The sequence below is a fragment of the Eupeodes corollae genome, chromosome 1, assembly GCF_945859685.1.
Source record: "Eupeodes corollae chromosome 1, idEupCoro1.1, whole genome shotgun sequence".
NCBI classification, from domain to species: domain Eukaryota; kingdom Metazoa; phylum Arthropoda; class Insecta; order Diptera; family Syrphidae; genus Eupeodes; species Eupeodes corollae.
In genome coordinates this window covers 52,056,623-52,079,707 of record NC_079147.1, presented here as the reverse complement: position 1 = coordinate 52,079,707, position 23,085 = coordinate 52,056,623, and the positions used below count along the sequence as shown (strand labels likewise).

General features: G+C 35.9%; 2 protein-coding genes and 1 long non-coding RNA gene across 9 annotated transcripts in view; 1 reads left to right on the top strand and 2 right to left on the bottom strand.

Moving 5' to 3' along the window:
• Window positions 1-6,197: 6,197 nt before the first annotated feature.
• LOC129939152 (uncharacterized) lies at window positions 6,198-11,804 on the bottom strand. The gene has a single exon (XM_056047043.1). The coding sequence runs from the start codon at window positions 11,802-11,804 to the stop codon at window positions 6,198-6,200; it is 5,607 nt and encodes a 1,868-aa protein (XP_055903018.1).
• Window positions 11,805-20,009: 8,205 nt separating this feature from the next.
• The window catches only part of LOC129941860 (protein held out wings), a 158,866-nt gene continuing 155,790 nt past the window's right edge, over window positions 20,010-23,085 (top strand). For 2 of the 7 annotated variants that reach the window (XM_056050613.1, XM_056050612.1), the window contains exon 1: window positions 20,010-21,077. In XM_056050613.1, the coding sequence (XP_055906588.1) occupies window positions 20,936-21,077 (142 nt within the window). In that variant the 5' untranslated portion in view covers window positions 20,010-20,935. The remainder of the gene's footprint in view (window positions 21,078-23,085) is intronic. The other 5 variants (XM_056050614.1, XM_056050617.1, XM_056050619.1 and 2 more) reach the window with 5 other exon arrangements.
• LOC129941861 (uncharacterized) lies at window positions 20,675-21,458 on the bottom strand. The gene is made up of 2 exons (XR_008780936.1): window positions 21,325-21,458; window positions 20,675-21,269 (listed from the first exon to the last, which is right to left on the bottom strand). It is a non-coding gene; the product is annotated as an uncharacterized LOC129941861 (long non-coding RNA).

Sequence of the window (23,085 nt, the reverse complement as noted above, 5' to 3'; positions counted from 1 at the left end):
TATAAAAATCACTGAACATTGAATACAATATTTTCTGTAAAATAAAATAAGTTTGAAGCCAATATTTTGAATTTTTGAAAAGCTATTTGAGCCGAAAGTAAATGTTTACCAAGTTTTAGTATTAATTCTTTTAGAGTTTTATTTTTTGTAAAAAAACCGTCAATTCGATTTGCTTCAAAATTCTATCGAATGTTGAAAACAATATTTTCTATAAGATAAAATTAGTTTAAAGCCAATATTTTATAGATTTCAAAAGATATTTGAGTCGAAAATCAATTTTTACCAACTTTTGTTAAATTTTTTTAGGTATTTAATTTTTTGTACAAAAACTATCAATTCGATTTTTTTAAAAATTTTACTAAATATTAACAACAATATTTTTTGAAAGATAAAAGTAGTTTAAAGCCAATATCTACAATTTTTGAAAAGATATTTGAGTCGAAAATCAATTTTTACCAACTTTTATTAATTTTTTTTAAGGTTTTTATTTTTTGTAAAAAAACTGTCAATTCGATTTTTCTCAACATCTTTCAGAATGCTTAAAACTATATTTCTTATAAGATAAAATAAGTTTGAAGTCTAACTTTCAAGTTTTTGAAAAGATATTTGAATCCATATTCAATTTTTACCAACTTTTGTTAATTTTTGTTCGGTTTTTAATTTTTTATAGAAAAAACTGTCAGTTCGATTTTGTTCAAAATTTTACTGAATGTTGACAACAATATTTTTTGAAAGATAAAAGTAAATTAAAGCCAATATCTCAAAGTTTTGAAAAGATATTTGAGTCGAAAATCAATTTTTACCAACTTTTATTAATTTTTTTAAGGTTTTTATTTTTTGTAAAAAAACTATCAATTCGTTTTTTCTCAAAATTTTATTGAATGTTGAAAACAATATTTCTTTTAAGATAAAATAAGCTTGAAGCCTAAATTTTGAGTTTTTGAAAAGATATTTGAATCGATATTTAATTTTTACGAACTTTGAGTAATGTTTTTTTTAGATTTTTATTTTTTATAAAAAAAACTGTCAATTCGATTTTTCTCAAAATTTTATCAGATTTTTAAAACATTATTCTCCGTTGCTCAAAATTGTTTTGGAGATGAAATCATATGTTAGTCGTTAAATTTAGGAGGACACAAATTTTTTTTTTCACTTTTTTTGATTTAGAAAAAAAACCGTTAGATAGATTTTTTTCAAAAAATATGCATCTTTGAGATCACGTTACAGTCTATTATATAAAATTTAATTCAAGTCTCTAGCGTTTTTGGTTCGTAAGATATTTAGGGTTAACCAAAATTTTCACCTTTTTTTTAAACTGCTATGGTAAAAAAACCACCCACGCAATTTTCTTGAGAGCCCTTTCTGCATCTTTCTGCCTTATTATCTGTATAACAAAATTTATTTGAAGTCGATATCTCTTCTGGTTCTTGATCTATGGACGACGAAAAAAACGTCGCGAACGTACGGACGTACGGACGTACGGACGTACGAACGTACGTACACACGCACGCACAGACATCTTTCTAAAAATCTTTTATTTCGACTCTAGGGACCTTGAAACGTCGAGAAATGTCAAAATTTTCAATTTGACAAATCGGACCCATTACAATAACTTCCTATGGGAAGTTAAAAAAGAGTGTTGGAGATAAAACAGAGCCCTGGGGCACACCAGCATTTATTTTGTGGTTTTCAGTCTTGAATCCATCCAATACAACTTGTATTGAACGCTTCGAAAGGTATTTACTAATTCAATGAAGGAGGGATTCTTGAAAACCGAAAGCACGAATTTTCGATAAGAGAGCCTGATACCAAACCCTATCAAATGCTTTTGAAATATCAAGTGCAATACTCACTTTCTTTAAAGTGGTGTAAAGATTTGCTCCACTGTTCGGTGAGATGAGCCATGAGATCACCATTGGACGAATTGCTTCGAAAGCCGTATTGACGGTCATTAAGAAGCTTTCAGCGTTCGCATGACCTTGGAAGGAAGGGACATAAGTGCAAGCGGTCGGTAATTAGGAGGTGAGGATGATTTGCCTTTTTTGGGAATATGCTGGTAGTAGGACAGATGAAAATGCTTAGGCAGTGGGTTTTCCAACGTTGAAGAACACCTCTTCAGAACAATAGCGGGAATACCATCCGGACCAGCGGATTTATGTATGTTAGGATCTTTTAGGACTTTCGCTACAGTACTAGTACGAAATAATATTGGCCCCATAGAATCATTAACGCTCTCAATGACAGGTGGAGTGATAACACTCACTGGCAGCGTTGAATAGGCGGCGAACTTCGTATCAAAAAGGTTAACTTTCTCAAGAGAGCTAGCACATGGAGTATCATTAACAACGATCGTGGGAACCGAGATGTTAGAACATTTTTATACTCTTCATTAACTTCGCTCAATCCTTCCTCGAATACGCCTCTCATGTTCCCCTAATCAGGGCGTACATATTCCAAAGACTGAGATCGTGCAACGACGACGTTTCCTTTAATTTATCCTTTGAGGTCTACCTTGAAATGATCCCCTTATCCTTTCTTCACCACCTTATCCTTTCAAAACCGCTTCAATATATTAATAATTTTAAAGTCCCTTTCTTACTCATAAAATAAATAAATAAATTGGGTGGCGCGACAGTCCGTTGAGAATCAAGGCCTAGTGACTTACAACTCTCAACCATTCCTGTGTGCGAGTAATGTTGTTAGAGATGGAAGGGACCTACAGTTTATATGCCGACTCCGAACGGCTTATTTTGAGAAAGCACTTTTTCATGACAATAGTTACTCTTGGAGAATTTGTCAATTCCTCGCAAGAGGCAGTACCCGTGAAAAGACTTTAGATGGCATAGGCAGGGATCGAACCCAAGACCTCTAGCATGACAGTCCAACGCACTAACCATCATGCCACGGGTACCACCCTTTCTTACTCAAGGCTTGTAAATTTGAAAGAAAAGTTTTCGAAAACTTCTTGTTCAAAACTTCGTCGTCGATATGTTCCCTTTAAGTCTTAACTTTGTAAAGTTACATTGTGCTGTAAAGTTTGGAGAATATATGGATGTGTTGTTGATCCCAATAATTACAATAAATTACAATGTGTATATTCCTTTTGAAAGAGCGATTTAAGACCATTAAATTGGGGAAGATTCCTTGTTCAAAGTTAAAGCTATATTAACTGTCAAAGTTTTGAAATTTCTTTACAATGGCAAATTTGGCGTATACGTAATTTTTTTATTTCATTATTTTATTTTGTCCACAATTGTTCATTATTCTTTTTATTTGAGCCAATTGAATTTATCTTTGTACGTATCCAATCAATTTTAATAAGCTTAAAATAACACACTTTCCAGGTGATTCTTCCTCCGTTTTCCACTAATATTTTACCTGAGTAGGGGCTACACAATTCAGGGGCAAGAATATTTCTCATTAGAGCTCATGTCAACATGTTCATATGATATGACAGTTGTCAAATTACGACATCACAGTTTTTAACATATGACATGCTAATTTTCAACACGACTGACCTGACAATCTTCAGAGTTCCACAATACATCAGGAGAAATTTAAAAATCATATTTGGTTGATCTCATAGGCTTTTCACACCAAGTCGAAACCCCGGTTTTCGCGAAATTATCGGTTTTGGCCGAAAATCTACATCGAAAACTCAAGTTTACTCATACATTTTTGGTAAACCACAAGTTTTCGGAAACCACAAGTTTTATATAAAACCTCTCGAAAACTAGTAGCAGTTCCAAGTTGAACGAAACAAACACATCTTTCGAAACATACAGCGCTCAAATTAATGTAAACAAAACAGCTGATGGCTGCTGTCAAAACAAATATTTCATTTTTAAATAAATTTGGTCGTGATTAGTAATATTATTTGTAAAATTTCCTTACAAAGTAAAAGTTATTGCTTTTTGTTTTTTATTTACAGAATATGGAAGAGAAAAAAAGCAAAAAAATAAACTTTGGGGGAGCTGCGTTGCAACAGAAAAAATTTGCCAACGTCGAGAATAAAAGCCCCGGTGACTATTTGCGGCACTGGCTGTTCTTTTATGATCCTCCAGAGTTTCAAACGCTCTTTGTTAAGCTAGAAACCGGAATCCACTATGGCTACTGGCGTGACGACCCCAAGGACGAGGAAGACTTGCTAATAGTTCGTAATGAATTGACATAGAGGATAGCTGCAGCTAAGCGAGCTTGTAGTTCTTGTTGGTTCATGTCGTGAGCCCATTCCACCCGTTCCCAGAACTTCAGTTGAAACTCTTTTTAAAGACGAGCTAGTGTTACGTTAAAATCAATTTAAATTGGTTGGAATTAATTTTATTTTCACAAAACTCTTAACTCACAAATTTTTTCATCAATACTAAATTTGACAGCAGCCGGTGTTAAACAAATTTTAAATGTCAAATAAAAACGTGTAAATGTTCGGTGTAAACAATTTTGGTTGTTTCGAAAACTTTTTGCCGAAAACCCGCTTTAGGGTTTGTTGTGAAAAGGCTATTAACATGTGTGATAACTGGATGTGTTCACCTAAGGGTAAATCATATTGAACACCAAATGCAGCCATTAAGAAGCTGATATAAACCAAGAAATTACTCTGACAGTTGTCCAAGTAAAATCTTTGTGGAATGCATCATTCACAATCCTAACTTCAATAAGATCAGTTTGAATAAAGGAGGAAATAAAGTTATCGTTCCTAATTGTCTTTTATTTGCTCTTAGGTTGTTACAACATTCATTCCTTTTTTTAACATAATGGCTGCGTTTAATCTCGTGTTGGATAGGGTTTCTTGGAAAGGTGGATTTTTAGATACCTTGTTGAACGAGTTGGATATTGAGATAGCTGTCAAAAAATAAAAACAACTTTCAGCTGTTCACAAAAAGCAGAGAAACATATAAGCCTCAAAGTCAAAATTGTTGTAAGATAAAACATTTAATGGATAATTCAACTGATTCGTTGGACGATAATTAATTATGACAGGTGAGTTTATGATAGGTGTAGATAACGTTTTTTTGGTATTGCCTATGATAATGTTGTAGCGCTTTTTCATATTTTTTATTTTTATTTCTAATTCCTTCTCATCAAAAATTGACATGTGTTCTTCAAGAACTTTTGCAATTTCTTGAAAAATTGTTCTTTTCCGGGTTTTTGGGTCTTGAAGCTGGTCCTTTATCTCTCTGCACTCCTCCAAGAAGAGCGGAATAATTTATGTTCCCAACCTAAAAAAGGGAATAGAGTGGTTCTTCTTTGGGTTTTTGAATCATCTGAAAGAATAACTTCCAGCGACCTTATTTGCTTGCAGCTTCACAAGCTGTCCACCTCTGTCTGCTTTTATATACATACATAGAAACAAAAAAGTTAGATTTATTTATTTCCACAAGATTAATATATATTTACCTGTATTCTGTTCTACCTATGGAACAGGATGAGGTTCTTCAACTTCAGAATGCTGGTCACTAGACTGGAGGTAAGACCTATCAAATTGATCATCTACAAAACGAGAACAAAATAAGTCAATTTTGAAGTTTAAGAATATAGATCATAATTTCCTTCTAAAATTCGGAGGAAAATAGCTTCTTCATCTTCTATTATGTATGTACAGAACATCCTTAAATACAACTTCAACTAATCTTTTTGCTTACCAACAAATACAAAAAGCTCAAATCAATTTTCAAGTTTCATGAAAATCAACTATGTGTTGAATCAGCTGTTCTGTCAGATACCTACATACCCCAGAAATTCTTCGATACCTTTGGATTTCTTTTTTGACATCTCAGCTGTTTTTTATCAGCTATTATTTTACACGTAAAACACTAACAAAAAGATATCCGGAGACTCTATCTGTGTTCAAGTAGAGAATACGAAAATTAAACTTTTGGCGAAATGTTTATTTTCTAAAAATGAATACAATGGTATTATAATATTAAAAAATATAATGATTGTTAATATTTTTACCGATTGGTAATTTTTCTTTTTCTTGAACTTGAAACTTGAACGTTTAAATTTTAAAATGACAATGGATTAAATAAAATGACAATGTTGCCAACAATTAAACATAAGAAAATGGCACGATAGCCAACATACATAAATAATAAAAGATGTGTTCGTTTGTTTGTTGCTCCTTTGTTCGTCGATGGATGTGTTCGTTTGGCCGCATTTTTGGTCGTCGACATTCCACCCCCCGTGAAGCCCACAGGTTATTTGGATTCACTACAATGTTGCTCGACGTCCAAAACTGCCAACCGGGAAACCGGGCGACGAAATTTGGTTTTGTTTGCCGTGGTGACTTCAACTGTTCTAATTACGCCATCTTTGCCTGGATAAGTTTCTGTTACCTTGCCTCTTAACCATTGTGACCTTGGAGAATCAATTTCACATACAAAAACGAGATCGTTTATTTTTATTGGTTCCGATCGTTGACACCACTTAGCGCGTCTAGTAAGATCCGGTAAATATTGCCGAACCCATTGCTTCCAAAACATATTTTTAAGTTGTTGTACGATGCGCCATTGTTTTCTCATGTTAATGTGCTTCCAGTTATAAGGTCCAGGTGTTTGAGTGGAATTCGGCTTTCCCATTAAAAAATGATTTGGTGTTATTGGTTCCGGTTCATCTATAGATACAGGAATATCAGTTAAAGGCCTGCTATTTACGATGTTTTCTGCTTCACACAAGACGCTTTGTAAGGTTTCTAACTTCGGTGTTTGTTCTGTTAATACAACCCTTAATACTCTTTTGACACTTCCAATTAGTCTTTCCCAACAGCCACCTGCATTCGGATATTTTGGACTATTGAATATCCATTCGATGCCTAGTGGAGTCAAGGAAGATTTCATAGCTTCATGGTCAAGAAAATCGGGAACATTTCTAAGCTCTTTGTCGATTCCTAGAAAATTTGATCCACAATCACTCCTTATTCGAACGGGAACTCCTCGTCTATTCATAAAATTCCTTAAGCTCATGAGAAATGCGTCCGTAGATTGATCATGACATATTTCTAGATGTATCGCTCGAGTAGTCATACAGGTAAATACCGAAACCCATCTTTTTTCTTGGTTTCTACGGTTCTTAATATGAACGGGGCCGAATAAATCAACCCCTGTGTAACTAAATGGGCTTACATACGGTGTTGTTCGATCCCTAGGCAAAGGAGCCATAAGGGGCTGGCGTGGCGTGGCATTTATGATTTTACATGTTCGGCAGTTTGATTTTGTTTTTCGTACAAGTACTTTTAAAGATGGTATCCAAAACTTACGACGTATTTCACATGTTATCAAGTCTTGGTTTTGATGATGAAACTTTCGATGATAGTATGCAACAAGAAGCTCTGTGAAATAATGTGTTTTTGGTAGAATAATTGGACGTTGGGCAGCAGCTGGCAAAAATGAAGCGGTAGAAATTCTTCCGTCAGCTCTTATGAGATCATTCCTACTATCGTATATAGGATTCAGTGAGAGTAGTGAACTTGTTTTCGATATACATGTCTGTGACTTTAAACACTTGTATTCGTCTCGATAGGCGTCCTTTTGTACCTCTGCTGACAAGTATATTTCCGCTGCTGATTCTTCCTGAGGTGTTAGTTCGCCACTTTTATGATGCATTGAAGAAATTCGCTTACAGTTTGAAATAAATCGAAAAACCCAAGCTACGGTTCTCTTAAGCCTAGAAAAGTTTGAAAATCTGTGAATGTCAATTAGTTTGCTGATTACGGTGGCATGGAATAATGGTGCTCTGATTTCCAACGCTTCTTCTATTTCGACATCACTCACATCGACTTTTTCCCGAGGCCAATTATTTGTATCTAAATATAAGAAGTTTGGGCCAAGAAACCACCTTGAACTGGATTCCAAATTTACTGGAAACCGCGCACGCGTCGCTTCATCAGCGATATTTTCAGTTGTGGGTAGCCAGTTCCATTGTGTCTGTTCACTTTCTTCTAATATTTCTGAGATCCTATGTTCTACAAATTGCTTAAAACGGCAACTGCTGGAATTGATCCATCTAATAACTGTTTTTGAATCACTCCAGTAATATACTTGGTCCGCATTCCTGCTATGGCCAGCTAAGATAGAAGATTTTAAGCGGACACCCAATATAGCTGCTTGTAGTTCCAAGCGAGGAATTGACATCGGTCTTATTGGAGAACATCGAGATTTTGCGGCCACAAACGCAACATTTATTTCCCCATCGCTGGAAATAATTCTCCAATAAGCAACGGTGGCATACGCATTTTCACTCGCATCAGTAAAGATATGCAATTCGACACGTCCTTTCTTAAAAAAGGCCGAGTAACATCTTGGTATTGTGATGTTTTGTACGTCATTAAGTTCTGTCACCCACAGCTTCCATTTGTTTAATATTCGATCTGGTAACACTGTATCCCAGGGAATTCCGCTCTTCCATACTTCTTGCAATAGTATTTTTGCACTTATAACAAAATGTGCTAAAAATCCGAAGGGATCAAATATACTCATGATAACGCTTAACATTTCACGTTTTGTTGGAGTTCGAACGCCAGTTAAAATATCTAGAGAAACTTTATGGAATTGAAACGAAAACACGAATGCGTCTTTTGTGGTATTCCAGTGCATTCCCAAAATTCTTTCTCTTTTATCACAAACGTCAACGTTCACGTCAACTATCCGATTCACTTCATCAAGCACTCCCAACTCTTTTAGAACTCTTTCCGAATTTGAAACAAAGTTTGCCAACTCAAAATTACCTTTTTGATGAATCCATACTACTTGTTTCACGACATCAATGGCATCTTCTTCTGTTTCAAAGGAGTCAACGTAATCATCAACGTAATGTCTTTCTGTGATGGCAGTAACGGCTCTTGGGTTTTCATCTTTGAATTGCATTGCGTTCGTATTTTTCACATGTTGCGCCAAACTGGGAGAGCAAGTGGCTCCAAATATCATTGCTCGCATCTGGTAAACTTCCAATTGGTTTTCAGGACTTCCGTCTCTCCATAAAAATCGTTGGCACATCTGGTCTTCTGGTCGAATGTCTATTCTATGAAACATCTCTTTGATATCGGAACATATTCCGATGCGTGCTTCTCGGAACTTAAAGAGTACATCCAACAGCGTTTGGTTCATATCTGGTCCTGACAACAACATGTCATTAAAGGAGACGCCTTTAGATTTGGCTGCTGCGTCAAAGACTAATCTGAATTTTCCCGGTTTGTTTGGATTCCTTACTCCAAAATGTGGAAGGTACCAGATTTTGGAAGATTCGACATTATTTGGATCCAATTTAACTTTGTATGCGTATCCCTTCTCCAAATACTCATCTATTTTTCCTCTATATGCTGCTTGAAGTTCAGGATCTTTTAAAATCTTCTTTTCGACGAATTCTAGTCTCTTAAGGGCCATTGTGAAGCTTTCAGGAAATTCAAAGTTATCTGATTTCCAAAGAAGTCCCACTTCATATCGGAAACCGTTTTGTTTAGTAGTTTGCTTCATAATGTTTATCGCCCTTTGATCATTATTTGATAATAATTTATTCGTCGGTTTATAAATACCCATGTTCTCGATAGTAAAATAATTTCTTACCATTTCATGAATATTATCCAAAACGCTTTCATGAGAATACGATTCTGCATCACGAACAGTCAAAATTCTTTTAAGTTTAGTCAAGTGGTCATTTTGTACATGTGTTGGGCCATAAACTACCCACCCCAACCTTGTTTCAGCAATAAATGGTCCCTTCGATCCCAGTTCAAACCGGTTTGATTCTACTCCTAAATAAGCATTGGACATACCCACCAAAATAGTAGGTTTTACATTAAAATAGTCATAAATTGGCAACTCTTTTAACTCAGCACTTTGACAGCTGTTGTTGGAAATTAATTTATTAAAATTCAAGGATTGTGTCGGCAGGTCAAGATTTTTTATTGTGCAGAAATTATTCACCTTATATTTTTTGCCGACACCCTGGATTTCAAATTCCACAAATGTTGTTGGTAAGTCTATGGTCTGATTTCCAAACCACTGAAGTTTAATGTTACCAGATTTTCCTTGTAGCCCCAGTTGTTTTGCGACATTTTCATCAATTAAGGAAGGCATTGCACCGTCATCCAGATATGCGTACGTATGCACCGAAGATCCAGCGGCACCAGACAATGTTACTGGAATTATTTTGAAAAACAATTCTGTGTTTTCTACATCCGAAGGACGATGCAAGGTGCATAAAGGCTGTGAGACGATATCCATATTTGATTCTGGTGGAGAAAAATTAAAGTTATTGTGAAGTAATTTATGGTGTTTGCGCTGGCATCCACCAATGTTACAGATAAATTTGGTTCTGCATGTAAATGTGTTGTGTCCTCGCCTCAAACAAGAAAAACAAAGTTTTAATGCCTTCACTTCCTTCCATCGTTCGTCCACCGACATTTCAGCAAATCTGTCACACACTGCCAACAAATGATCTTGGCTACACAATATGCACGAAGCTCGTTGAGAGTTGTTCGTGTTAATGTGCATAACAAAGTTCTTTTTTGTTTCAATCAAGCTTTGAGGGCTAGATGAGGTACAGTACGTTGTTGCCTTAATGACGTTTGCTTCCTCGTCCAGGAACTTGGAAAAATGGTGCAGTGTAGCGTGTGGTTTGATGTGAATTTTAGTTCGTGTCCACTCCAAACGCATCCTGAAGGGCAATTTCGAGCATAACTCTTCAAGCAAAGACGGATTGCTTATGTGCTGGGTGGCGTTGGACGTTTCCAGAAAAATGGCCAGCCCTTTTACCTTGACAGCGAGTGGTACAATATCAATTACTTTTCCCTCAGTTATGGGTGAAATCATTTTAAGCTTTGCTAGTTGACTTCGGATGAGAATTTCGTCCCGCCCAAAACTATTTTTAAGTTCCGAAATGACGTCAGCGACATTATTAGGATAAATTAATAATGCCTCGACTACCTGCTTCGCTTCTCCATATAGGCATTTCTGCAGTCGCATCTGGTTCTCAAGATTGGTATAGCCATATGTCCTGGTGGTTTCGCGGTATAAATTGATAAAGGCTGGCCACTCTTCTGGAAGCCCCCCAAATTTAGGCAATTCATGCAAATGACGTCTTAATTCGGTTTGATGGTGTTGTGTTTCAGGCTCTGGATGGTGCAATTGCAGCTGGTGTGCTTGTGGCTTATATGAGAATGGTGTCTGGAAATCTGATGACTCTGACAGAGAAAATTGTGGCATAGAAAACTGAGAATGATATGGCAGCTGTGATTGGTGGGGCTGGGATGATGACTGTATCTGAGTTGGCAGCGGCTGGTTCAACGAAATTGGTGGTGACTCGTGGACTATGGGCAATGACGGCTGTATCGACGACTGTGCATGATATGACGTAAGTGATTGGTACGGCTGTACCTTAGATGATGACTGGATCTGGGTTGGCGGCGGGTTCGGGTTGTTCAACGTTAATGGCAGTGACTGGTGAACGTTGGGCAAAGACGGCTGTAACGAAGACTGTGGATGTGGCGGCTGTTGATAGGACTGTATATCTTTGGAGGGCGACATCGATGAGAAGGGCAACATTGCAGTTTTGGTGTTTTTAACCTGAACCTGGGCAAGGGGAAAGGAGGGAGGAATGTCAATTACCTGATCATTTGTTGGCTTTATGGCGTTGAACATAGCCAAAAACTTTTGTTCCATTTCCTGCAGCGATTTCTGGAATACCTCTTGCATATTCCCAATTCGTGTGTTCACATCAAATTCATCAGATGGTTTGATGGTCTCGTTGATGTGTTCATCCTCATGATCGTCATCTGGCTCGCTTTGGATCTTTTCTTCCTCGTCGGACATATTTGGGTTGAGGCGGGCACACTTTCTTGTTTTCTTCTTCGACATGTGCAATGTGACGCCTTCGATTTTCAATCGAAAATAAAGATGTTCAAGTAGAGAATACGAAAATTAAACTTTTGGCGAAATGTTTATTTTCTAAAAATGAATACAATGGTATTATAATATTAAAAAATATAATGATTGTTAATATTTTTACCGATTGGTAATTTTTCTTTTTCTTGAACTTGAAACTTGAACGTTTAAATTTTAAAATGACAATGGATTAAATAAAATGACAATGTTGCCAACAATTAAACATAAGAAAATGGCACGATAGCCAACATACATAAATAATAAAAGATGTGTTCGTTTGTTTGTTGCTCCTTTGTTCGTCGATGGATGTGTTCGTTTGGCCGCATTTTTGGTCGTCGACAATCTGTCTGAGATTGAACGCAGCCAAATGTTAGTTCATGGTTCCTATTATATATGTATTCAAAATAGCTTAAATGTCAGTTGTGCATCATACTATTATTATAAATTACAATTACAAAAGTTTAAAAGTTTTTACTAAACTTAGACTTTTCGACTTAGACTTTATTATTATTAACAGAAATTTTTTCAAAACCGTATAAGAGCAGTTCAAATTCAAAATTGGTTAGGGACATACACCCTTTTACAAAATTTATATAAAGCACTATTCACAAAAGTACGACCAATGACCAACGAAAGAACAAATATTCGTCGATTTTGACATTTCTTTCACATTCGTCGCGAATGAAGTTTGATTTTCACCAAAGCCGAACACCATTCACCACCGAAACCAAAACAAGAATGATTTTTGTAGGTTAAGTACGCGCGATTATTTTGATCGTTGCTAGTGTGGATAATGTGGAACGCGAATAAAGTTTGACAGTTCGTATCAACTACCATTTTTTTTCGCGACGAATAAATTTGTTTTATTAAATTTATTAATGTATGATATTGAAAAGTTAAAGTAGGTATGCATCATAAATCAAATAGAAACTATATTGTTACCGTTTTGTTATTTGTGAGGAAATATGTCCTCAAGCGTTGGTGGCGCTCATGTGAATGCTGCTTAATAGCTGAATCACATACACTCTTCAGCTTCGGCTTCGCCTGACGTTTACTAGTTCAGCCATAGGAATTCAATGCATGCTATCACAATGTAGCTTCGACCTCACGTTTTGTTTGACAATCGTAAGAAAAATAGAGAGAGAGATATATAATTTTGAGGTTAAGTTAAGCGCGAACAATTTATTCGTTGCAGTGTGGATTGTGTGTGGAACGCGAATAGAGTTTGACAGTTCGTAGCAACCACATTGCAATTCGTTGCTAACAACTTGTTTTTACAAAATTGTCTTGTTTTAGAGAACAAAATGCAAATTTTATTATCCTTACATAAGTTTCAATTGGTTTCTTATAATTTAATTGTGTTTTTGTTTGAAATTGACTTTTTGAAATGTGTGAAATCACGTTTGTTCGTCCATTCGTTCATTCGTTGTTCGCTCTAATGTGCAAGGCTCTTAAGGGCTGCATCATTTTTTTCTTTTATAGTCTTACATTTTTATAAAGATTGCTCGCGATCGCACCTAATCACTCATAATCAGCTATCTAATGTTAATTTTAATGTCAAAAAAGTCATGGCTTTCAACAATTTCTAAAACATGTCTTTTTATAATGACATAAAATAGAATAAATGTTAAAATATCAAAACTATCAAACAGTCGACTGCCTAAAACTAAACTGTTGTATAACAACTTCCTTTTGAAGTGTCCTTATTTTGCACACTTTATTTGTCAATGTTTCATTTTACTTTTTGGTTATTTGGATTAAAACAATATTAAAGTGACAACTATATGCTCCATTTATGTCATTCTAAAGAAGTTTGTGCTTTTTTTTAACTTACTTAGCTGTTTCTTTTAATTCCACGCTAATGCTAACTATGTCACAATCCATTTATCTCACAACTTGAATATCAATTTTGGTTAAATCCTATCAAGAAGCTATGAATCACTGCCCGCCTCCAAAAACTCCATAAACATAAGTAACCATTTTTAAGAAAACAAAACAAAAAAACGATACAACTCTCCTCGTTTATTTTAGACGCTCGCATATAAAGTCGCCAAATGTAAACACCGCCGAATGCGAATGCGAATGTCAAACGAATATGGCAATTGTCATGAATAAAGCGTGTGGTGCATGCGCGCAGCAAACCAATGGAATTATTATTACTGCGAGTTCGTATAAATGATACTTCGCATATTATGTAAGATATTTTTATTAAATTAGATTTTTCCATTATCCCTCAGCAAATTGGCAACGAGAGATCGCGCCATTTTAGTGCCAAAAAATTTCATAATAATTTGCAATGCAAAATCCATCCGTCAGTAAGTAGCTGAATTAAAATCTTTTCAAATACTGCTAAAGCTGTTGCTGTAGTTGAAGCTTGTGCGTTGCGTCGCGTGCTTTGCGCCATGCTACCATTCGCCAGCTTCTGCAGCTTTTGCCATAATCATTTCGATCACTCTCCAAGAAAATAAAAACACAAACCAAACCATACGAAAACCAAATAAGTCGCAGTCCCAGTTCAGAGGTGTGAATTTTTGAGTGCGCTCGCCTGCAACGGTTCCGAAACAAATCAAGTTAAGTTTGTCACTCTCGGTTTTGGGTTGCATGCATGATGCATCCAAAACGGATAACTTACAAATTATCGATGTGGCATTGTATTCAAATGCACATGACCGTATGTGGCACCTACTTGACTTATCCGCTCATGGGTCGTTATTTTTTTGAGAGTGCAAAAGGCGCTTATGCTTTGAGAGGTTACATATTTTAGGTATAGGTACATTTATATGGTTAAGCGCCATGTGGCTTTCTAGTTGGCAACGCAAGACTCAACCAACCAAACGACGCGCCATGGCAACGTTTGTATGGTTCCAGCAGTCCACAGCCAAGATCGGAACCAATGGATTAAGCTGCCTGTATATCAATAACTTTTTTCTTTTTTTGACTGGGACATGAGTTTCTCAATTTTTAGGATTGACGGACCAGTATATAATTTGCCTTAAAAAGATATTTTTCTGAGACGGTACGGTACGGTGGAAGATGTCGAAATGGAAGAGATAATATTTGCGATTTAAGGTAAAGCGCATTAAACTGTCATGTGGGAAGCGAAGGTAATTTTGTTAATTTCTTCATTCAGGAGAAACTAAGGATGTAAAAAACTGATTTTGAATGAATTAGTATACAAGTTTTTTAAAGCACTTAAAGTATGGAAAATCAAAAAATCAAAATGAAGCAATTAAGCTCAAATAACTTGGGACAATAATTCAAGGATTGCAAGGATCTAGTTGTCATAAGTAGAAGATTTTGAGGTTCTGAGGGTTCCATATCGTGATCACATGCCAATAACAACCATGTTCCCTCTGCCATTACAGGCCACACTCTGTCACCTTAAATTCTTTTGTGAGCAGAGTGCCTTGGAAGAAATTTACAATAAAAACCGCATTTAAGATTGATAAAGCTGTTAAAGATAATCAATCGATAGCTTTAAGATTCCCTCATAAGCTTGAGTTGAGAGATAGAGTATATAGCAGAAGAATATAGGCAAAAGATCGCAGACACTTTGAGGCAGGAGTCAAAATTACTATACATATGTGATGTTCAAATGGTAGACATGTGCATTCAAGAGGAACCAAGCGTTCACAGGTTTTTCTCAAAACCAACCTCTGTCTACCAATCCTACTCTCACCTCCCAGTGGTCAACATCGGGTACCCTGTGCCTTAACTGTAGATTGGGTTCCAACACAGTGAAAAGTTGTTGGGGGCAGCAAAGGAGAGAGGGGGGAGAGGTGTTTCCACTAAGGCACCTCTCCTTATCCAGACGGCAGCGGAGGAATTCCCTAGATGGAATCAACGGTGGCGTCTACAGTTACAGTAAGGTTGAACTACTTAGTGAACACCTTATAGGGCTTCTTCGACTTATTTGGAGCCTATCCTTGGAGTTATACTTAGGATCTGGCCCTCCAGGTTGGGGTTTGTGCCGTCGGGACGACTTCCAGGCCATGTAAAAGCTTAGGTCCCTTAACAGACCACGTGTGGCCGAAGAATTAGCGAAGGCTCTAGACCGCTACAAAGCAGATATCACCGCCATCCAGGAAATACGATGGGATGGGTCGGGCAAAAAGAGGATGAAAAACTGCGATATTTCGTATGGTGACTGCTACCACGAAAATCAACAGCGTTTATTTGGATGCGGCTTCGTCATTGGAGCCAGACTTAGGCAAGAAGTCTTGAGCTATAAGTTCATCAATGAGTGCCTCATGACCATACGCATCAAGGCTAAATTCGGCAAACATTAGTCTGATATGCGAGCATGCATATCTTCGAGCTCCTAGACAAAACATATGACCAGTGCTCTAGCTACGATATTAAAATAGTCCTGGGCGATTTTAATGCCAAGTTAGGAAGGATATATTAGGTGGAATAATCGGGAAGAACAGCTTGCATAACAAGACTCCTGACAACGAATTCAGGCTCATAGATTTTGCTGCGGGGCGAAACGTCATGGTAGCCAGTACGCGTTTTCCACATCTCAACATCCACAAAGGAACTTGGACTTCTCCAGATCAATCCACCGTCAACCAGGTTGACCATATTGCGATCGACGCCAGGCACGCTTCCAGCATTATGGATGTACGAACTTTCCGAGGAGCTAACATTGACTCGGACCACTACCTCGTTGTAGCCAAGGTAGCACTTCGAATTTCCAGACCCAAGGCAAAACAGGGAGGTGCTGGGAAAAGGTACAACTTCGAACGGCTACAATCGCCAAGGATCGCCAAATCCTTTTCCGACCGAGTTACAAGTAACCTCTCTCGAAGTTCTCTGCCACCAACACAATGTATCGAAAACTAGTGGCAACATTGCCAAGATGCAATCAGAGTGGCCGCCTCTGATGTGCTGGGTTCCAAACATCCAACAACAAGGAACCCCTGGTTTGATGAGGTATGTCGACAGGCAAATGCAGCCAAACAACAGGCACGCAAAGCGGCCGGTGGCGCTGCATAAAAGGACGAGAGCTGCTCGTGAGCTCTATGAGCAGAACAGGCGAGAGGAAAGCCGACTTCTCAGAAGGAAAAAGAGAGGGCATGAGAAGCGTGCGGTCGAAGATGTTGAGAGGTATAAAAGCAGCAATGAGGTTCGAAAGTTTTATGAACAGGTGAAACGAAACTCACAGCTACATAAACCTAGAACCGAAGGCTGCAAAGACGAAAGTGGAAACATCATAGTGGAACCACAGTCAATGCTGAGGATATGGAACGACTACTTCTGTATAACGGCGACGAAGAACTGAATTCCGCTGTCAGGCAGGATGATCCATTCAATAAAGACGACGAAAGCCAACAATCCCGTCCTCCCGACTTAGACGAAGTAAAGATTGCCATATCTAAGTTGAAGTCTAATAAAGCCGCTGGAGCGGATGGCTTGAATGCCGAGCTCTTTAAAGCAGCTGGAGATAAGTTGGTTAGGAGCATGCACCAACTTATCTGTAAGATATGGTAGGAAGAAAGCATGACCGATGAATGGAACCTCAGTATTGTTTGCCCGATCCTGAAAAAAGGAGACCCTCTAAACTGCACCAACTATAGAGGAATCAGTCCTCTTAACATCGCCTATAAAATCTTCTCTGCCGTAATATGTGAACGTCTAAAGCCCATCGTCAACAACCTGATAGGTCGTTATCAGTGTGGTTTTAGACCAGGAAAGTCCACAGTTGATCAAATGTTACATTACGGCAGATTCTGGAAAAAACCCAAGAACACCAAATCGACACCCACCATCTTTTCATCGATTTAAAGGCCGCATATGACAGCATCTACAGGGACGAGCTGTATAGTTTTTGTCTAGTGTTGGCATCCCTGCCAAAACTCGTCCGTTTGTGCAGGAAAGAATAGTGAAGAGCTCACACGTCAACACTAGAGGCATTATCTTTCAAATTCTAGCATAGGCTGATGACATTGACATAATCGGAAGAACTCAGCGTGATGTCAATGGGCCTTTTGTGAGTATTAAGGCAGAGGCTTCAAAAATGGGTTTTACGGTTAATGAGGGCAAAACAAAGTACATGCTGTCGTCAAGAAAGGACATACAACACCGACGTCTTGGTCAAAACGTCACAATCGACAGACGTTACTTTAAGGTAGTCAAGGACTTCGTCTACCTAGGCTCCGCTGTAAACGCAGAAAACAACGCCAGCGCTGGGGGGAAGATTTAACGATGAGCTCTACGGGCTGTACAGCTACGTAGACTTAGCCAGAAGGGTAAAAGTCCAACGACTAAGATGGCTGGGGTCACGTAGAGCGCATGGAAACCAATGCTCCGGCCCGGAAAGTCTTCGTATCCGCATCCACAGGACAGCGCAGTAGAGGAAGACCGCGGATCAGGTGGCGCGCACAAGTGGAAGGTGACCTCACCCAACTTGGAGCGCGAAACTGGAGACATCTAGCTAGGGACCGAGCTAGATGGAGAAGTTTGTTGGGTGAGGCCCTAGTTCACACAGGACTGTAGCGCCACCTTAAGTAAGTAACTTAAAAAAAAACATGAACACCTGTAAACCTTTTAAGCAAGACAAATTGACAGAGGGAATGCAGAATCTTTTTTAAAAATGGTTTTGAAAACATAACATTCTTTATTTTTAAAAATCAACTTCTTCATTAATCAGTTTGGTTTCTTAATATTTCATTTTAACTCATATCTTTTAAAATAATTTTAAACTGTATTTTTTACCTAATTTAAATGTTTTAAACAAATAACTAAAAGGCTATTTTTCAAACGCTAATTAATTGATTTAATTTAAAGAACTTGTTTCAAAATTCAGTTTTTTTTTTTAATTAAAGCCAAAGTTATAAATGCAAATTTAGTTTAAGGAAAAAAGTTATTTAAAGTAGTTTTAAACAAATTTTATAAGAAACAAACAAAAATTGGAATTTTTTCTAAGATATTACCTCTAAATTTTACAATAATTGTTGTTTAAGTTCAAGCCTTACGCTGATCGACACAATTGGCCTCACTAATAATCAAATTTCATGTTAAAGTTAAAATTTTTGTCAAGTTGACCATAAAACTATAAATTCTTAATATTAAACAATATATTTTATTACCTACATAAATATTAAAGTTTATTTATTCATGGTTTGAATTTAAACAAATTGGACGCAACATTTGTGATGTATTTGTGGTCCTTACAATGTTTAGTAATTTTTCCCACATTTTAAAATCCACTCTTAATTTGATTGGTAGGGCCCGATAGATCAAACTAAGTTATAAAAACTAATTTGCTTGACTTTTTCATCATTTTTTGTGTTATATAAATAAAAACATAGTTTATAAGAAATTTATATTGATTTAAAAAAAATCATCATTTAATTAAATTTAAACAAAATCAAAGAAAACTTTGACAATTCATACAATTTAGTTCATTTGTATAAATTCAATTAAAATATCACATCAAATAAAATTAAAAACACAACTTCAGAATAGACTCTTGCTTTCAATCAATACTGTCAATCTTTTTCTGACAACGGGTTCCCACTTTCAGTCACTAATAATTTCAAATAAGTCAAAATCAAATGAAGTGGCAACTCTTACTCATTCGCTCATTCGATCACTACTCACACACATACTACCAAACAAAAAAAAAAAACAACACCGCCATTCATAACAAAACCGACAGAGAAAACATCATCGCCAAACGATCGTATTTCACGCAGTGAGCAACAAGTAAAACTCTTCCACCCATCATCAAAATCAAAACCTTAATCAAAACGAGAAAAAACAACAAACTCACCCAAAAGAACAGAGACAACACGATCTTGTATTTGCTTTTTAAATAGATTTTTATTTGATCACCCACGACAAATTCCAATAACCACTGCAAGTGCAACAGAGACGAGAATTAAAACAACCCACCACCAATTCCACTCGATCAATAGAGATGGCACTCCATACGACCGCAAAACGAGACAGCCATCAACCACCTCCATACGAATTATATGAACAACAAATATCATCCACTTTGATCGTTCGTCTTTCGTTTCTTTTTTTCGTTTAATCGTTGGAATTGGAAGTTGGGTAAGAAATACTCAATACTCGTCTCGTCTCGTCTCGCATCGTTCGTACTTATACTAACTTAGGTCCGCTCGCGAAAACCAAATCGTCTCGATTCGAGTTCAGTTTAATTCTGAAAGGCAGTCGGTTCGTTTCGTTAAATGCAAGCGATTGTTATTGATTTAAACAAAAATAGAAAATAATTTTATTTTTTAAAAAAATATCTACAATAAGAAAAATTAGATAGAATAAAAATCTTCTATCTATTTTAGGACGGGAAAAACTTTTTAACTCAATTTTATTTTGGAAAACCTTTCTCGATTTTCCATTCTCGTTCTTACAAAATCATCATAAAGGGAACATTATTTTTCTCTTCTTTGTATTTTTCTTATTTTTCTATAAGTTTTCATCAATAAGAGAACGATCTGTGGGATTAATAAATAAAAGAAGAATTAAAATATAAATCCCCGCTGGAATTTTTCGTTGTTTCTCGCCGTTTTCCCTTTTGTATTCTGATTTTTCCTCAAAAGTGCAATTGCGATCAGATCAGTCAAGAGTTTTAATTTAATTTTATTAATTTACATCAATTCACTGCGACATCAACGACGACGGACGGTGGAAAAGAAAAGCGCTGACAAATATTTTCATTTTCCGTGCAAAATCACAATCACACAATATAAAAGTGCTGAAGCTAAAGAAATACACAACAAATTAAGTGGAATTAAATTATTTCTGTAACAAAGTGCAATACACAACAAAAATCAAATTAAAAATAAAATAAAGAAAGAAAAAAAGAAGAAAATTGAAGTGGCATCCCTTTTGATACGAAAAAAGTACCTGTTTTGAGTTGCAGTTATTTTATTTTCTATAATCAAATAAAAATTAAATTATAAAAGTTTAAGGAAGTTTTTACTACTACTCGTATAAATTATAAATTATCATTGCTATAACTGTATATTTATTCATTATTTTTTGATTTGAAAAAAAGAGGAGAAGAAAAATAAAAATAATAAAACGGCAAAATGAGTGTCTGCGAAAATAATAACACACAACAACAAAACACACAGAGCATAGCCGACTATCTGGCTCAATTACTTAAGGACAGGAAACAATTGGCAGCTTTTCCGAACGTTTTCAATCACGTGGAACGTTTGCTGGATGAAGGTGAGTGTTTTGTATAGTTTAAGTTTAACTACATATGTAAGTAGAGAGATAGAGTTTTCCTTTTTTTGAGGTCCATGAGGTCCGATCTTGCTTCATTTCAAATATGTACAAAGGTAGGTACCTTCCGCGGATGGAATTTGTGTTTGTCCTCCTGGTTATGGACTTATGTTATTCTGGTTTTCTAACGAATTCCTGTTTTTCAAGAAGTCAAAGACAAGTGCATAACACACTATATAAAGGTACCTACTCTCCGTATTCTCGTCCACAATATCAGGCAAGGCGTAGAGCGAGGAACCCTTTTTTCTTAGTTGGTACCAACTACAACACTCTGTGCCTCCAGGTTGATGACCCTTTTTCTATTGGAATTTGTGAGGCGGCGATGATTATGATGATGATGGCGAGTTTGTTTCTGTTACTGTTTTTGTTTCGATTTTTTTTTTTTGATTTCCATGTCGAAGATTTTAATACATATTTCAAATAAAAAGTATTATAGTTTTTTTTGTTGATTTTTTATTACCGACCTACCTAGAGTTTTATCATTTCTATTTCTATATAAAGTCTCTCGATTATGGAGATGCTGGGTGCTCCGTGCTAGTGCTGGGTTAAGGTTCTGCTGGTATAAGTGGTGGTGTGTCGAACCTAACCTTTAAATTATATGCTCACTCTCAATCAATAGATTCTAATTGTACAGTGGGTCGAAAGTTATTATTGTGAAGGTTTTCGATAGGTTTCAGGAATTTCGGTATTTTTCTTTAAATGTTTAAAATTTTCTTTTAGTTTCTTATTTAAGAACTGTTCTTCGTTAATATTTTCAGTAATAAGTTGTAAAACTGTTCAATTGCTCTTTCTTAATTAAAAATTAGTAGGAAAAGTTGACCATCTGTTTTTTGGTTTTCGAATAAAAAATTGAATTCGATACTTAACAAACTTAAACTGGAATCGGCTAAGATGATTGTTGATAAATGACAATCAAAATGATCGAATTTGATCTACGTAAGGTGATAGTCAAATTGATACCTAAAAAGCTGTCACTATACAAATTTATTAGTCGTTTTTCTACAAATATGTCGTTTTTGAATAAAGCTACCAGACGCTTTCAAAAAACAAATGGATAATTATTTGCAGTTACCTTTTTAAGGTACAAAAACACATTCTCTTGACCTTACGACATTCGAAAAAAAACAAGAAAAGTAAGAATTTTATTCAAAATCAACCAATTTGAAACTTTTATTTAGATATTTTATAAGAAATAATTTAAAATTTCAGCAATGCAACAACAAATTTTGACAATTTGAATCTGAAATTGTTCAATCGATAATCAACTCAAGCTTAGCCGATTCCACCCCAACTGTTTAGGTATCAGTTTGACTATCACCTTACAAAGATCAAATTCATTTATTTTGATTGTCAATTATAACAATCAGTCCAGAGGGATTAGTTAATATTTTCAGGAGTAAGTTGAAAAACTGTTCAATTCCTATTTTTAAAATGAAAATATGTAGGAAAAGTTGACCATCTGTTGATTGGTTTTAGAATAAAAAATATAATTTGATACTTAACAAACTTAAAACTGTTTTAATCTTACGGTATTTATGTTAGAAAGATATTTAGGTCTATTTAATGAGCAGTGTTTTAAAATATTAAAAATTAACAAAACAGTGTGAATATTAGATTAAAATATCTGTTGACAAAGTTTTTGAGTAAAAAAACAAGTTAAAATCTTATTAGTTAGATAAAAATAAATCCTATTCTAAGTCAACCGGGGAAAATCATTAAAAGTACTGAAGAACAGTTGCTAAGTTTTGTATAATCTTATGGCGTAGAAATTTGAATTATTTATTTTATAGAGTTTTGTTAAAATACTTCAAGTCAATTGAAAAATGGTTACTGAAAGTTTCATTTGTCAAAGTATTTTGTAACTATGAAAAAGCCAACTAAAGGTCTACTTTGTTATAAAAAGAACTCATTTTATCTAAAACTGAGGTTTCACGTCACTTTAATATTAAAT